The 17,431-nt window shown below is 36.3% G+C and overlaps 1 protein-coding gene across 5 annotated transcripts in view; it reads left to right on the plus strand.

The window, feature by feature from the left end:
- Window positions 1-17,310, plus strand: part of LOC105839020 (solute carrier family 12 member 4) — a 98,262-nt gene extending 80,952 nt beyond the window's left edge. For 2 of the 5 annotated variants that reach the window (XM_012685005.3, XM_012685007.3), the window contains 12 exons: window positions 4,151-4,248; window positions 8,164-8,424; window positions 9,648-9,833; window positions 10,156-10,391; window positions 10,568-10,749; window positions 10,849-11,010; window positions 12,869-14,307; window positions 14,890-14,997; window positions 15,133-15,186; window positions 15,759-16,108; window positions 16,195-16,334; window positions 16,618-16,760. In XM_012685005.3, coding sequence (XP_012540459.1) covers window positions 4,151-4,248; window positions 8,164-8,424; window positions 9,648-9,833; window positions 10,156-10,391; window positions 10,568-10,749; window positions 10,849-11,010; window positions 12,869-14,307; window positions 14,890-14,997; window positions 15,133-15,186; window positions 15,759-16,108; window positions 16,195-16,334; window positions 16,618-16,709 — 3,308 coding nt within the window. In that variant the 3' untranslated portion in view covers window positions 16,710-16,760. Of the gene's footprint in view, window positions 1-4,150; window positions 4,249-8,163; window positions 8,425-9,647; window positions 9,834-10,155; window positions 10,392-10,567; window positions 10,750-10,848; window positions 11,011-12,868; window positions 14,308-14,889; window positions 14,998-15,132; window positions 15,187-15,758; window positions 16,109-16,194; window positions 16,335-16,617 lie in introns of all 5 variants that reach the window. The other 3 variants (XM_012685008.3, XM_012685004.3, XM_012685009.3) reach the window with 3 other exon arrangements.
- Window positions 17,311-17,431: the final 121 nt, after the last annotated feature.

Raw genomic sequence — 17,431 nt, forward strand, 5'->3', positions numbered from 1 at the left:
ACGAAAACGCGGCATTCCGCGCGCGTCGAAATTTACTCCTCTCGATCACGTCGCTCTCGCGGGAACGGATTCCGACCGAGATCTCCAAACCGCAATGAGAGAGAGAGAGAGAAAGAGAGGACTCCGCCGAAGGTATCCCGAGAATCGTCGTAGGCGCGGAATTCACGAACAAAATGCGGTTCCGGGCAACATTACGAAATAGCATCGCAGACACGGTGGAGGTGGTTGCGGGAAGGGGTGGCAACCGACCGACGCGGCCGGGGGATTGAGATAAGAAGCTCAATGTAATATAACTAAGTTAATAAACAACAGCCAAGAAGCATCCCGCAATAATCGGGACATGCGGCTCTCGGCTTTTCCCTCCGGATGCGTCAGCCGCCTGTATTATATTTACTTCTCCGTGCTTCTCTTTCTTTGTCTCTCTCTCTCTCTCTCTCTCCTTCTCTCGATATCTTCGACTATATTTACTTCTCCCGACACGTATACGGAGAAAGAAGCCTTGGCATTGCATTGCACGCGAAACCATCGACCTACTTCGCGTAGTCCTATTGCTCGTCGTCTTTCTGCCATTTCTACATTTTTCCGTTACGTTACACCGCCGATAAAACCAACGGAAATCGCGCGAGATAAAGTACAGTGATTCAAAGACCGTGGATGGGACAATGCTTTTGCAATGGTTTAATATTTATTCACCGATATGAAGCCGCGCTGCTAAACGTCAGGGGATAAATATTCATGTTAATGGACGTTAATAAACAATATTTAATTACATCCTTTTCCTGGAATTTACTAACAATATCCGTTTAATCACGGAAATGATTTCTAGTTGCATGAATTAATAAAACTCTACTTGATTTTACCAAAATGTTACAAATCAAATATTTATTGTTAATTCTATCAAATATTCTAATTACAGCTAAATATTGAAATAATCAAAAGTTCTGGTATGACCAGATTGCATTTTGCACGTAGGAAAGTTGCCGATGCATATTACATGAATTATTTGCTATTATATTTCTCATTTGGTACTACTTTGCATTCAAATGAAAACGCTAGAAAACGTTGTTTGTAAATCAATGATTTAAATATAGCAATGTTTAATATTTAATTTTTCACTAACACAAATTAATTTATTATAATTTTTTTTACAACATGTTGTAAAAGATATAGTTTAGACAACTGATTGGCGGGTCTCTGAATTGTTTTGCCTTTGAAAGTATCAAATTTATGATTGAAAAGAGAGAAATATTTAATAATTAATCAATAGTAATTGTAAAGATTAACGTCACAATTAAACAGAGTCGAATTTATTTTTGTAATTGGCATATTTTTATTCATATCAATTATTTGTTTTATCATCCTTTATTAGTCTTACAGCAATATTATTCATTGTAATAAAATTTCTGTAGCCGTACGACGTAAGAAACTCTTAATAGATTTTATCAAAACATTGATTTAATCTTTATAATAATTTCAAACATGTAAACGCAATAGATGTAAAATATTTTATAATAAACCTTCTTTTAAAATATAAAGTTGCATGATTACATTATTATCAGTTATATAAATTGTTCAAAAATTAACATCAGTTGCATCTGACTTTTTAAAATATTAACGTAAACAAAACAAGATGTAATCTGTTAAATTTTTGTCCCTGTTATTAATTTCTTATTTACTTCATACTTTTGTCACTTTGTCAAACGTTATTTATATTAAATAATAATATTAAATATTAATGATATATTATTGATTTAAAATCGAAGTATCTCGTTCTTAGAGAACAAGGTGATGTATTATTCAATATAAGTAAGATTATAGTGCTAAGGCTAACTCAATTTTCCTACCGTGATATACTGGCGCGTACCTGCGCTATAATATTTCTAAATATATATTTCCGACGTCACGCTATTATAAAAAAAAAAAAATATCGAACGTCACAGATTTAGCGCTTAATTCACGGAACGAGCGGGTACAATACGGGGAAACTGCGAGTATAAGTACGACTATAAATGCACCGATCAAGAGCTATTGCCTTGTTTACGTTTGTCGCGTAATGCCCATCGCGTAACGTGCAATATTTTACTTGCATTATTCGGCCCGTTCCGCAAGTAGATTAAGAGCGAAATTTGCGGCTCCGATATGTCACGCTGAAGCTCCTCGAGTAGACGGGAATAAGAGAAGTGCCTTCTCTCATGACTACCAAGTGAGAAGCACGCTCCGCCCTCTCGTCGATGCGACGTAAGAATGGTTGCATAATCCACATCCTCTCATTCTTCATCTCGCGCGCGCTCTCCCAGCGTCATCCTTATCGCGCTCATCCCTCCCAGATTTTCGCATTAACGACAGGAATTCTGCTCGCTTAAATGTTGAGTTTTTTTTTCCTGAAATACGTAAATCTACGAGACGCAACAATACCCGTTAAATATATATAATGTTATTAAAGGTTTTATTATCGCTTTGCTAGTTTTTATTATTCGATTTGTATTGTTCATCATTAAATATTTTACAACAATAAAGCTTGGAAGAAAAGTGTATCTGCCCTTGCTCGAATTTATTTGTATCTGAAAGAAACGTCATTCGAAGAGAGTCTGTCTCTTTGTAACTTATTAACCGAATACTACACGGAGAAAATTTTATAGTAAAAATTACTATGGCAAATAGTAAGCGCGGAACCCCAAAGAAGAAATTATGAAAATTTTTACTATGGTTTTCACCAGATTATCATAGTATTTACACTACTTTTGGTATAATTCTCGTAAACTTCTTCTGATGGTCCATAGCTGCTATTGTACATAGTAATTTTTATTAAAAAACTTTCTCCGTGTATGAATACGTTCATTTTTTTTTTTTTTTTTTTTTTAACAAACTAGACTCTTTCGGAAAAACGATCGATCAATCAAAGAAGCACGCGGCGTATTCTGCATTCGAGCATCTCTTTCTCTCCGTGCCGGATAAGAAATATCTCTCTGCTGGAATGAACATCTCGATGGAATACCAGGAGAGGGTCGAGATTCGCTGAGAGAGACGAATGGGCCGAGAGGCCGGAGCTCTTCTCGCGAGACCAACTCTGAATTCGCGTTGATAAAAATTCTGTCAGGCCGATTAACGATCGTACGTGCCAGTTGGAACGCTGCCATTTGTATCGTGGGATGCTACATTGCGAGTTAACCCTTTAACGGGAATCGCGACGTCGTTAGATCCTCACTAGCCTCCCGGCTTTCTTCTTGCGTATGAAATACGTGGGAGGAAGGTAAATGCGAAAAAAAAGGGTAGTATCTATCCGAGCATAACGTAAGCGAAATGATACGTGAAAAATACGATTAGATTTTTAAATATTGGAATCCTTTTGAATACCTGAACTTCTCGGAGCACAGCTGGATGAATAAGAATACGTATAAGAATTAGAGTAATGTGTAATTGTGAGTTTATGAAAATTTTTGTGATGATTTTTTTAATACTCGGTTATGTTGATTTTTTTTATATTTAAATATTTATTAAATTTTATCATAATTTCAAACTTTTGACTGATACGCGCGTTTGTCGGAACGCGACGAAAATTAATGTCGTAATCCATTTATATCTTCGCGAGCGTATAATAACGGCTTAATAATTAATATTTAACGTAAAAGTAGCCGTGGTGTTACATTGCATCATCCAGCAGGCAGTTGTAAATGTTATGAGTCTCTCTAAGTAGCTTGAGAGGGTTTAAGTATCTCATAAACGACTCTCTCATTAGTTCAATTGTCACTGCATATTTCCACGCGATGATATACGTATCTCACAGTGTAGATTACAGATTATCAAGCGTTTATTAATTACGTTCAACAAATACAAGTTAAATCGATCATTGTGAAAAACACTTTTTTTGTGTTCAAATTAGTTGCAAAACATAAGAATTAAAATAGAGAAAATTGTTGAAGGTGGAACTTAATTATCGGTGATTAAAAAATTCCTTTCCCTATATACAATCTTTCGCAAGAAGACGGCACTTTCTCAAGAACATCATTAATGTGCCAGTAAATATCAAAGAAATACAATAGAAATATTAAAGTACATTTTCTGGTAACTGATGTAATTCCCCGTCTTAAAGAACTTTAGAACTCGGGCAAAACAACGAATAATTAATTACTTGTTCTTTTCCTGCTTCCAGGCGATGGAGGCGGCGCAGGCGGAGATGGCGATCCCATTGTCAGCACTACCAATTCCGAGAAGAAGTCTGGATATGAGACCAATCTGTATCTCTACAGTGTGAGTACAGTATCACCAAATCTTATTTCACGAGGTCGTATTTTTCTGTCTAAAAAGTTAATGCTTCGTGAAAAGAGGAAACTTTCTTGCTTCATCGGAAAAAGAATGAGAACCCATAGGACGATTCGTTAACTCTTAATGTCTAGGTCTTCATTAATCATTTTCTTAGCCGCTAGAAGGACTCGAATTACGGGATTATCTAACCTGATGTAAATAGTAAAGTCATCGCGTAATTACCATTGCACGTGATATTGTGAAAAAGCAATTTACAAAACAGAACAATCCTGCTAAAAGTTACTTCTCGTAAGGTTAAGAAGATCAATCGTTTTCTCATTATAAAGTTACGATATTATACATTTTATACGAAAAAGCTTCAGCGCGATCTGCCGCAGCTTTTCCCAGAATAATGTCCTGGATCTTGGAACTTTGAGGAAACGGGACAGGAATTTTTCTGACCGCTAAGAATCCTTTTCTGAATTGCTGTTCTTTCATAACGAAAGTTAAGCCACGCACTCGGGAAAGGGCCCCTCCTTGCTCACCCTCTTGTCATCGTTGTCCGCTTTGTACAGTTTTAACGAACGGCTTCACCGTTTTCCTTACCCTAAGGGAGCAGCCGCGGAGCTTCCGCTCGGCCCAGTTTCCTTATCTGCTCGGTCCCGTTTAAAATTGCGAGCCATTATCGAGCCATGAATCTCGCGCGAAATGCGAGTATTGTCTCCCCGTTCTTCCGTCGAACCCGATAATTTGCTCCGCGAAGGCGACTTTAACCCTCTCTCGTATTTCTCGTTCGACTCGATTGAACACCACAATTGAAGATAAACCTGGCATACGAGTAATAGCGGTACATTTTTATCGTGCGTATAAATTTTGTCGGAATAATTTCAGACAAGGTGAATTGTACTACTCTTAAAGAAAAAAGAAAAAAAAAGATGGTGCGAATGAAGTTTTAGTGCATAATATAGACCAGAGACTCTCGAAAGTCTGGCCATAAAACAGCTAGTTTTGATCTACCAATCACCGAGAGAAGAAGGCTAAGATAAAAGAAGAAGAGAAAGGGAGAATGAAGAAAAACTAGTGAATTTAGCAAGATTTTGACAAAATTGTCTTACGACTGGACTCTAATTTAGATACTTGACCCGAATTATTTTATTTTATTTACTATTTTTTATTTACCACTTTTAGTCCACTGTAACAATTTATAACAGAATCAAAGAAGAAAAAATAAGTTATGAATTTTATTCGTTAGGTTGTAGCTTTTACCTGAAAATCGTATGACTGTCTATTATCAGATAGCGAATGATAAAAAAAGAAATGAAAAGGATACGTCGCGAAAAAGAATTAGAGATAAGACCGGAGAAATGCGCTGCAATTTCTCGAAGAAAATCACCGTGTGTTAAGAGCTTTTTCCAGCTCGCATTCTCCGGCACCTTTTTCTACTATTACGTTACTACATTTGACATAGAGAAGTCTGTGCTTTTTGTGTGACGTACGAGCGGAATGGCCGAATGTGAAAAGTTGTCGTCGCGAAATTAGATCGACAACGTGTAATATCGTCGGCAACGAGGTTGCAGCGGAAACTTACATGACAAAGGACTAACAATTTTCATAAAAGCGTCCCGAAGGACGCTTTCCCCGCAAAAGTTTGTCAATAAAATTGCAAATGAGGTCGCGGCCCTTTTGGCATAATAAGAAATCTTGTGTGGGAAATTATGGAATCACGATAGACGAGGGTTCGCGGCCGTGAAAATAAACATGTGAGTGATAAGAGTCGATGACTGATCGGGCGAATCGTTAATCTCGGCATTGTTTCATATTCCGCCCGACAGCGAGGTCTATACGCGTCTGGATGGAAATAGAAAAAGTGTGAAAAAGTAATATATACATATATATATATATATACACACACACACACACATATGTGGGAAGATAAAAGTAGCAGAATTTGTACGTGACCGTACGAAAGTAGCGAGAGTCTATACGTTATCAGACAGCCGCAATTTGTAAATACATATCGCGTCTGCCCTTAAATTTCAGACAAAATATGCGAGCTGTCAAATCTACAGGACGTAAGTTGAAAATTCACGTTTTGATGCCTCACGCAAAAAATTCCCCTTCTCATAAAGAATAGATGAATAGTGTTAAAGTATCAAAAATTTCGTTCGATACAGATTAAAAAATAATTTTATTGAATTATTATAATTATGTAAGAAGAAAATTCAAGCAATGATGAACGACAATGCAAAAAATTTTTACATTTTAGCAACCAAGTCTAATAAAATTATTTTTACAACTGTGTGTACGCGCGCGCGCGCCCGTGTGTGTGTGTGTGTGTGTGTGTGTGTGTGTGTGTGTGTGTGTGTGTGTGTGTGTGTGTGGCTAAATATTTAAATTTTTTCGTTTTTTTACGCATTAAAATTAGTGGTAAGCTCGTCGGATAATCGAATAATTCGAATCTCGAAATATGTCGAATATCAAATATTTCGAATCTTTTGAACTTAAGATGTGTATGTTTGAACTGTTTAAGCAGATCCGCAAGTTTGAAATAATTGCACGGAAGAAACGACTTAAAAATTTAGCCCTTTTCATACGAAAATAATTTTGTTAAATCATTAAAATAATTATGTGTAAGACTTAAACTTGCTAGAACGTCAAAACTTTTTGCAACATTGTTCATCATGCTTGAACGTACCTCGTGATTAATTTGATAGTACAATTAAGATTATTTTCAGATCTGAATTTACTTGAATTTTTAAGTACCTCAGCAAAACCGTTCTTTCCGTATATTGTTCGAATCTGAAAGTTATAGAAATTAGTTATAGAAAGTTATAGAAATTGTTCGTTTGTTTCCAATGTATACTGCACTTCCAATTTTCTTTATCTTTACTGTCTGAACTGTCCGAACTTTAGACACAGCGAATGGACATTATACAGACCGATCACTCAAATTCGAACTGTCCGAAATATTTGAACTGGATGTCATTTGTTTTTACAAGGCGCATTTCAAAAGTAAGAACCAATAAAAAAAGCATTAAGGAACGCTAAACGAAAGAAAACGAAATAAAAAAACTTTTATTATTAATACTTGTACTATTTTACTTTTCTACGTGGTCACAATTTTTTTCCACGCACTTTTAATATCAAAGAATAAGCTGTTATATATTCTGCATAAAATCCGCCACCATTTTATAACTGACGAGATTGTTTATTCTCGCAGCCATCATAAATCATTGTTACAGGAAGGAAAATAATAACAGACTAGTGATCGATAGTAAAGAAAAGATAAAATAGTAATACTGTATGATGTCTATATTATTCCATATTATTCAAAAGATTTTTTGAGCAATACCGATGAGAATTTTTTAAGCATTCCCCCTTCCCCCTTCTCGTACAGTTCAGTCGCATCAAGTGATTTTCTTCCTTCAAGAAGTGACTTGGTTTTCAATGATTCAAGGAGAATAAAGAGTTGAAAGCAGCGATGCTGAATTGCTTGAATTTGCAGAATGCGGATTTTTATGTAGAGAGCATAAAAGAGCTTGAAAGAGTACCCGATATCAAAAGGGTAGAGTTAGTATAGAAAAAAAATATGACTGCATAGAAAAATAAAAAGGTATATACAAGCATTGCATCAGTAATAGAAGATTTTTCTGTTATTATTTTTTTGTCCAATCGACCCTTATTTTTTAAATACGCCTCGTCTTCGAGCTATTCGAATAGGTCGAACATATAATATATTCAAATCTTTCATCTGAACCCTGATTAATTGATCGCGGAATCTTAAAACACAGTTTTCAATAAAACATTAAAAAAAAATTAAAAGACGAGAAATTCTCGGGATAAAAAACCACATTTCACTTCGAATTTCGAAACTCCCGTAATTATACACGGACAGACAAAAATGGAGATGAATCCTTGCAGGAGGAGATGGAGGATCGGCCGCGGATCTCGACGTTGCTTAATAGCTTGGCCAACTACAGCAACACCATCCCTGCCGCGACAGATCCGGACAAACCAGCTCCTCCTACAGGAGGTGGCGCACGAATGGGTACACTCATAGGTGTCTACTTGCCGTGTATCCAGAACATCTTTGGCGTGATCCTCTTTATCCGACTGACATGGGTAGTCGGTACAGCCGGCGCCATTCAGGGATTCTTTATCGTGCTTTGCTGCTGTTGCGTGGTGAGTATTCGTCATCAGAAACGTAACATGAAAAATCTCAAACATACGTTGTATTATAGACGTAAAAATATGGAAACGTAAAGTATGAAGACTTGAAAATAAACGATTCTCTAAAAGTGTTCGAAGAAAATATTCGAAAAGTTCTTTAAAAGCGTATATTTAAAACGGAATCTAGAAATGTGAGACGATAAAGGGACCCAAATATCAATGATACATTTTTTAATTAATTTGAAAATTGTTTTTTTCTTTAATCTATTGGTTTCCACTGTCCTATTTATACAGCATTTTTATAATTGTTTCTTCGTGTGCAGAAAACTATCAATTCTACTGCTAAAAAAACGATTATTCACTTTACTTTTTCTCTTCTAGTAAGCAACGGTTATCTTTAATAAAAAATATTTTCTTGATAATTGTCTTGAAATATATTTATCACAAATTTTAGAAAAAACTCATCGTACATTTAACAAACCTTATGTTCTTTCGAAAAACATTATAAAAATTATATTCAAGAAAAATCAGAATAATAAGTAACTCGAATTTTTGTTTCAATTTAATATTCTTATAATTGAAGTATTAAATTTTTAGAATTTAGTGATATTTACAATTCAAAAATGCATTTTTCTGTGCATACGCGGAAATTATTTGAAGTAATAAGTATTTATTTTAAGTAAATGAGTGTATTTTAAATCTATTATCTGTATAAAAAAATTATTTATAAAAACAACTGTTATTTAAAAGAAGAAAACTAAAAATTCGATAATAACTTTTCTTAATACGGTTTTTTTGTACAATTGTTATAATCTTAACACCTATTCGAATTTTAATATTATAAAATTTTTCTAACAACAAGTAAATTAATAACTAACTTTTAATAATTCTTATAAACTGATTATAAAGTTTTTATACAGCTTTTTAAACTTTTATGACTTTGATGTTATATGACTTAATTTGTAATTCGACAAATCAATCAGTATAATATTTTTTTAATTAAACTTTCTGCTAAATTACAGTAAATAAGTAAATATTTTTTATAAGTAACACCTTTTCAAGATACTTTTTTAAGGTTTTTATAAAATCAAGGAAAGAGGTCAGAAATTAACGGGTTAATCAAGATGTCGAAGTGCATTAGTTTTTTCGTTTCTTAAAAATTGAAAAAGGAGAATAGCTTCTCGCTAATTAAATAATGGGAAAAATAAACCGTTTGCGAACTATTCTTCGTGCAGACGATGCTGACGGCGATCAGTATGAGTGCCATCGCCACCAACGGCGTGGTGCCTGCCGGTGGCTCCTACTTCATGATCTCGAGAAGCTTAGGCCCGGAATTCGGCGGCGCGGTGGGTATGCTGTTCTACACCGGCACTACCTTGGCCGCCGCGATGTACATCATCGGTGCCGTCGAGATCGTTCTCGTGAGTATCGGTTAACGACGTTACATAATAAGAGCTCCTCTGATTAATTTTGTTCGCGATAATTGACTTATATACCTCGAGGCAGAAATGAAAGTATCGCGGTGTTTCATAGCCGTTTACGTTAAGATTAATTGAGAATTATTACACACTTTAATTAATTATACGATACGTTTGTAAACTGCGCGTAACACATAAAGGGTACAATGTTGATTGCGCATGACACGTTGCGGCATACTTCTGCATGATTTTGGATTTCCGTTTGAGAGAGGAGAACGCGCTTTTCTCTATGTCTTCTGTTGATTTCACGATATTTCTGCGATAGACTTATATGGCGCCGTCACTCAGCATATTCGGCGACTTCACGAAAGACGCCAACATCATGTACAACAATTTCCGAGTGTACGGCACCATCTTGCTGATGGTAATGGGCACGATTGTCTTCGTGGGGGTGAAGTTTGTTAACAAGTTCGCCACCGTCGCACTGGCCTGCGTCATTTTGTCCATCATCGCTGTTTACGTGGGACTTTTCGTGAACGTTAACGGCAACGAGTCTCTGAAGTACTGAGCTAATTTACGATACTAATTTTTGGATTATGTAGCCGTTATATTATCAGAATATTTACCGTCGCGATTATAATAAGACGCAACAATAATAATTGTCGCGAAAAATGTTGTAGAAAAAGAAACCGAAAAGAGGCTGAAACACTTTAAAGAACCGAGACTTTGCGTTTCAGGTTGTGCGTGCTCGGTAGAAGGCTGTTAAAGGACATCAACGTTTTGACCGATTGCAACAAAAATTGGAACGGGCCCTTGCACAATATTTACTGCAACGGCACCAGATGCGACCCGTATTATCTCGAGAACAATATCACTATTGTCAATGGTATCCGCGGCTTGGCGAGCGGTGTGTTCCTAGGTAAGACTATAGTTTTTAGACTATAGTTTTAATTGTATTATTGAAAAAAATAACAACGAACAATCTAAAATGGAATGCTTTCTGTTTTCCGCCGCGTAGAGAACATATGGGACAGTTTCCAAGAGGAGGGTCAGTTCATCTCTTATGGACACGATCCGAAGGACATGGATCTCCTATCTGGGTCAAGTTACAACCAGGTTCAAGTCGACCTCACTACGACCTTCACCATCCTCATCGGTATATTCTTCCCTTCCGTGACGGGTGAGCAAACAGATATTTATTAATACTCTTAATTGATTTTGTAATTTTAATTCACTTTAACTTTAACTTTAATTTTTATGCACAGAAAGAAAAATTAGTATAAAGTTAATACTACTAGACTTCATTTATCGCAATTATTTATATTTTTAATTAGTGATATAAAATCTTCTTTAAAAAATTTGGTAACTTAAATTAACAGCAAAATATTATATTTTTATTTCAACATTATAATAGTCATCTGAAGAGCACTATATATAAAATAAGAAATAATATTAAAAATTCTAATTCTTAATTTGAAGATATTATTTCATATTTGACTTTTTTTTCTTTAACTCATAAAAAGTATTAATGAATATATAATGAATATATTTTTTTCTTTTATATAATTAAACTTCATATAATTAAACACAAGTTTGTCTGTTTAACGTTATAATCTTATTTCTGTGTGTTTACATTTCGAAATTGAAAAATATTCTTAAAACAATAATTCTTTTTTGTTTACTTTATTTCCATTTTATGTGTATTTTAGACTTAAAATTCTAATTAGATTTAATTATTTATTTAAACAACTAGCTATGCCCTGCCACACGTTGCTGTGGCTCTCTATTCTTATGCTACGTTTTTTTCAAATTTTCTTTGCTTTCGTTGTTTAACTTTTAAAAGCCTTGCTTTACTGTTGCTCTTTTTATTTTATTTTTGAATAAGCATTTATCTATCTTTAATAAATCTAATATTCATTTATTCACGTACTTCTAACTTACTTTATTTATTTATTGCCTTTGGCACTGTATTCAATTAATTTGTTTCTATTTATTGTTTTGTATTTTTATTATAATGTAATATAAATCTTATTTTATTAAAACTTTGAAATACTTTTCAATTAAAAAAATCGAATTTTTTTTTAAATACTCATACACCCTCGTCTTTCCCGGTCTCTCCCCGTCTCTACCCGTCTCTCCTAGTCTCTCTCAGTCTCTCCCCGTCTCTTTCCGTCTCTCTCAATCTCTCCTCGTCTCTCCCAGTCTCTCCTCGTCTCTCCCCGTCTCTCCCCGTCTCTCCCCGACTCTTCCCGTCTCTCCCGGTCTCTCCCGGTCAATATAATTATTTCGAAATTATTTAATTTAAAATGATTTAATTTAAAATAATTAATATCATATCTATAATTATTTCGAAATTAGTGTTCGATTTTATCTTTTTTAATATCCTGTATTTGTCCTTTAATATAAACATTTTTTTCAAATTCTTCATTATTTAAATTTACCATTTAAGCATTTATCTATCTTTAATAAATCTAATATTTATTTATTCACATACTTCTAACTTACTTCATTTATTTATTGCCTTTGGTACTGTATTCAATTAATTTGTTTCCCGGTATATCCAAAATCAAATTCCATAAGAACATTCCTATTTTCGAATGCGACATTGTGTCAAAATTTCAAATCCTGCCATTGATTCTAAATTGTCATATACACGCTAAAAGAAACATTCTCAAATTAAAGGCTTGCATTTATGAAACGACGAGTAATAAATCTAATATTTATTTATTCGCGTACTTCTAATTAAATTCAATATAACGCTGTGTCAAAATTACAAAAAAATATCATTTAAAAAGTATTGTTTAAAATTAAATTATGGCCATCATTTTTGAAACACACGTATTTCCAAAATCAGACCCCATAAGAACACTCCCGGCTACGAATGCAGCATTGTGTCAAAATTTCAAAGCAATCAGTGAAAAACTTACGGAGATCTTAAATGAGAAACAAACATTTACATTTTTATTTATATCGATGTGTTAAATGAAATATCTATTTTATTTGAATACGACAATAAGAAATCAATGACATTAATGCAGGTATTATGGCGGGCTCCAATCGATCCGGTGATTTGGCTGACGCTCAGAAATCCATTCCAATCGGCACGATCTGCGCGATCTTGACGACCTCCACCGTCTACCTGTCCAGCGTCCTTCTGTTCGCTGGTACTGTTGATAATCTGCTGCTACGCGACAAGTTTGGTCAGAGTATCGGCGGCAAACTAGTGGTGGCGAATATGGCGTGGCCGAATCAATGGGTGATCCTGATCGGCTCGTTCTTGTCCACCTTGGGCGCCGGCCTTCAATCTTTAACGGGAGCGCCGCGACTGCTGCAGGCGATCGCCAAAGATGGCATTATTCCCTTTCTGACACCGTTTGCTACCAGCTCCAGTCGAGGCGAACCCACGCGCGCTTTGATACTCACCGTGCTGATCTGTCAGGGCGGTATCCTGCTTGGCAACGTAGACTACCTGGCGCCGCTGCTATCCATGTTCTTCCTTATGTGTTACGGCTTCGTCAACCTCGCCTGCGCCCTGCAGACCCTGCTGCGCACGCCGAATTGGCGACCGCGTTTCAAATATTATCACTGGAGCCTGTCAGTCCTCGGTCTGTCACTTTGCATCGCCGTCATGTTCATGACCAGCTGGTATTACGCATTAGTTGCAATGGGTATGGCCGGTTGCATCTATAAGTATATCGAATATCGTGGCGCCGAGAAGGAATGGGGTGACGGAATTCGCGGTCTGGCGTTGTCCGCCGCTAGATATTCATTGCTCAGGCTCGAGGAGGGTCCACCGCACACGAAGAACTGGCGTCCGCAGATCCTGATCCTCGCCAAACTTACTGATGATTTGGTGCCTAAGTATCGTAAACTCTTCGCCTTTGCCAGTCAGCTCAAAGCCGGCAAGGGTCTCACCATCAGCGTCAGCTGTATAGCCGGCGACTATACGCAAAACTCGGGCGAGGCGTTGGCGGCCAAGCAGAGTCTCAAGAAAATTGCGGCGGAAGAGAGGGTGAAAGGCTTCGTCGACGTTCTCGTTGCGAAGAATATCGTTGAAGGGCTGAGCTCACTGATACAAAATACCGGGCTCGGTGGACTGAAACCGAATACTGTGATCCTGGGTTGGCCGTATGGCTGGCGGCAGTCGGAAGAGGAGAGAACCTGGCGAGTTTTCCTGCAAACCGTAAGGAGCGTCGCGGCTGCGAAGATGGCATTGCTGGTGCCCAAGGGTATAAACTTCTTCCCGGATTCCAGCGAGAAGATAATCGGCAACATCGATGTGTGGTGGATTGTGCACGACGGCGGCCTATTGATGCTACTACCGTTTTTATTAAAACAACATCGCACTTGGAAGAACTGCAAGATGAGAATCTTCACAGTTGCGCAAATGGAGGACAACTCGATACAGATGAAGAAGGATCTGAAGAAGTTCCTATACGATCTGAGGATCGAGGCAGAAGTCGAGATTGTTGAAATGGTAATCCGATTTTAAGGCAGTCTCCATATAAAAAAAGATTGAGTTCTTTAGAAAATTTTTCTATTTTATTTTTTGATGATGGCTAAAGCTAAAAATTTTTTACATATATAAAGAAATGATTAAATCAACAATTCAATTGTTTTATATATAAGCATATAATATAATATCCTCTATAAAGAATTTGATAATCTTAAACAAAGATAATTTACCAACGAAAAAATTTTCTATAAATAGTTTTATGAAAAAAGATGTATTTTATCTTATTCAATTAATTTTATGATAAAAAAATATCAAATAAAAATAATATCTTTAAAACAAGAAATTAGAATTTTTTAATACTACTATATTAAAACAATTATATTATTTTTTTAAATAATTATTACAAAATTGAAATAAAAATATTATATTTCGTTGAAATTAAAATTATCAAGTTCTATAAAGAAGATTTTATATTCTTGATTATATACAATAAAACAATAATTATTGATTTAATACTTAATTTTTTTATTCTATATACAAGAAAAATGTTTGATAACGCTTTACTTCAGTAAATTTACATTCCATGTCTTGGCCTCTTCACAGACAAACACCGACATCTCCGCATACACATACGAACGCACTTTGATCATGGAACAAAGAAACCAGATGCTACGCGAGCTGCAGTTGAATAAAAAACAATCACTAGGAGTGGTAAGTGTCAAATCCCGGATAAAGGGGGCGAATTGATTACAGTAATATATACAGACATATGCTAAATTACAACAAGTGGTGACGGTGATACTGATCGGTGTGTGTCTGTTTGTTGCGTGCTCTTCACGGATAAAGGTGCAGTCATTGGTGGACTTCAACGAGGTACCCGCCGAAGAAAAATTACCTCTGGTTTGTCAGATTACCCTCGGAGTTCCATGTATGCCTCCCTCCTGTCATTATTCCACTGCACCGACCGATTTTATATTGTGCATTCCTCCCCCACATTATCACATAACAATCTCGATCCTACTCCTAATAATATTAAGGTGGAAGAAACTGACGTGATTCGCAAGTATTTTACAAAAATATTAAATACTTCTGATATTACAAATAATCTTTATTTGTATGTATGTTTGTAAAAATAAATTATAAAAGTTTTAGTATTAATTATTTTTATATTAATAAATTTCAACTTTTAACTTTTGAAATTTAAGACTAATTTGAAGAAAATGTTTGAATATAGTGTTATATTATTTAGCGACCATGTTGGTTTATTTCTTCCTGTCCATCATAATCTCAGGAACTCCTCGCGTCTCTGAGTTCGGCTTGATTGGCACGATCGCTTACATAGATAGTATTGATACGATGGCCATAGTGCTTTAATGCTAGATTATTAGTCATCACCTCTCGACCGACTGTTTCCCGCTGTATAGGATATAAAAGTACTCGATTATTTGTTTAATCGCGTTATTGTGATACAGGTGCAGGCGATCGTAGATCATCACCACAACGTGGACGCGAAAGTGCCAACGAAAGTGAGGTTCCAGGAACCGGGTAACCAGAGTACAAACGCGACCGATGACTTGAAGTTGATGCAAGAGACCGATTTAAATAACAAGGAGTTGGACGTTACCGAAGAAGCAAATGAGAAGGACGAGGCTAAAGAGAACAATGAGGAGGAGACTAAGTTGATCAGCGGCTCGCCTAAAGCGGAGAATAAAGAGAATACAGAGAAGGAGGCGAAAGAGGCGAAAGAGGCGGAGGCAAAAGAAAATGACGCGCAGGACAACAAAAGTCAGAGTCCGGAGATTAAAAAACCCACGATTACACCGTGAGTGTTGCGATTTTTTTTTTTTTTTTAATGCTCTTTGAAAAAGCGTTGATGTTTATTTTTTAACAAACAATTCTGTGTAACAGCGACGAAGGTGACGTGAGGCGTATGCATACCTCGTTAAAGTTGAACGAGGTAATCCGTAAAATGAGCAGCGAGGCTCAGCTGGTTATTCTTAATCTTCCTGGACCGCCACGGGACACGAAGATGGAGCGCGAATCTAACTGTATCCTTTTAATCACCGTGAAAACATACATTATTTGAAAAAAAATTATTAGCTTTTATTATAATACACGAATTATTAGATACACTGAAAACAAAGTTAAATATATGCATGCTTAAATTGAAGAAAAAGCAAATGTTGAAAAATTTAGTCAAGCTGACTTTTCTCCGTTTGTAATGTAATAAGGATACATTTCAGAGTAAAAAAAAAATTAATGGTAAATGTATGATAAAATATGACAGAAGAATAAGAGAGACATTAAACTTCCTTGACTGTTCAAAATTAGATATGGAATTCCTTGAAGTGCTCACCGAAGGCCTGGAGAGAGTACTGATGGTGCGTGGAAGCGGACGGGAGGTGATCACTATCTACTCGTGAATTGAAGCGATGGGAACTTATGCCGTTGCCTTGCGGAAGCAGAGCTTTAGTTTACTTCTCAGTGACCTAAACGACACTATCCTAAGGAACATATTGCTCTTGTGCCATTGTCTGCGTAGTCACTTGCGCCGCGCGCTCTGAAAATCGTTAAGAAGAAGAGGCTGATGATAACGACGACGACGACGATCGCTCATATCGGATATGGAAGACAGAAGTTTTTCTGCAGCTCCAACTTGTTACGCGGACCGCAACGACCGATCGTCGTCTGATTGCTGAAGCCAAAAGCGATGCCAAAGGATAGGTTTTCTTTAAATGAATTTCTGAACGTAGAACGTGCAGATTATGTATCAAGTAATGCACACATCAGGGGGAGGGTCGCATATAGCAGCGAGAGCTGCTCAAATTTAAATTCGACAGCCCGGTGAGGTCGAGCTCGCCGGATGAAGTAGTACACTCCTCTGTGTACCTCTTAGAAATTGTCGATACAAAAATTGTAGCTCAATGAGAGACGAGTCCCGAATAAACGTCACTTCGATTCAATTTCTTGCAACTGACAGCTAAAAAAATCACGAAAAATAGAAAAGAAGTAAAATGGCAAAAAGGAGAGGGGGAAGAAAAAATCAAAATTTGGTCCGAGGCTAAGGTCGAAGCATCTACGAAACCACTGCCAGACTACTTTCTAAATGCTTCGCGTTTAACCAAAGACGCGAGAGGCTCATTTT

Source organism: Monomorium pharaonis, chromosome 7 (genome assembly GCF_013373865.1).
Source record: "Monomorium pharaonis isolate MP-MQ-018 chromosome 7, ASM1337386v2, whole genome shotgun sequence".
Classification (NCBI taxonomy): domain Eukaryota; kingdom Metazoa; phylum Arthropoda; class Insecta; order Hymenoptera; family Formicidae; genus Monomorium; species Monomorium pharaonis.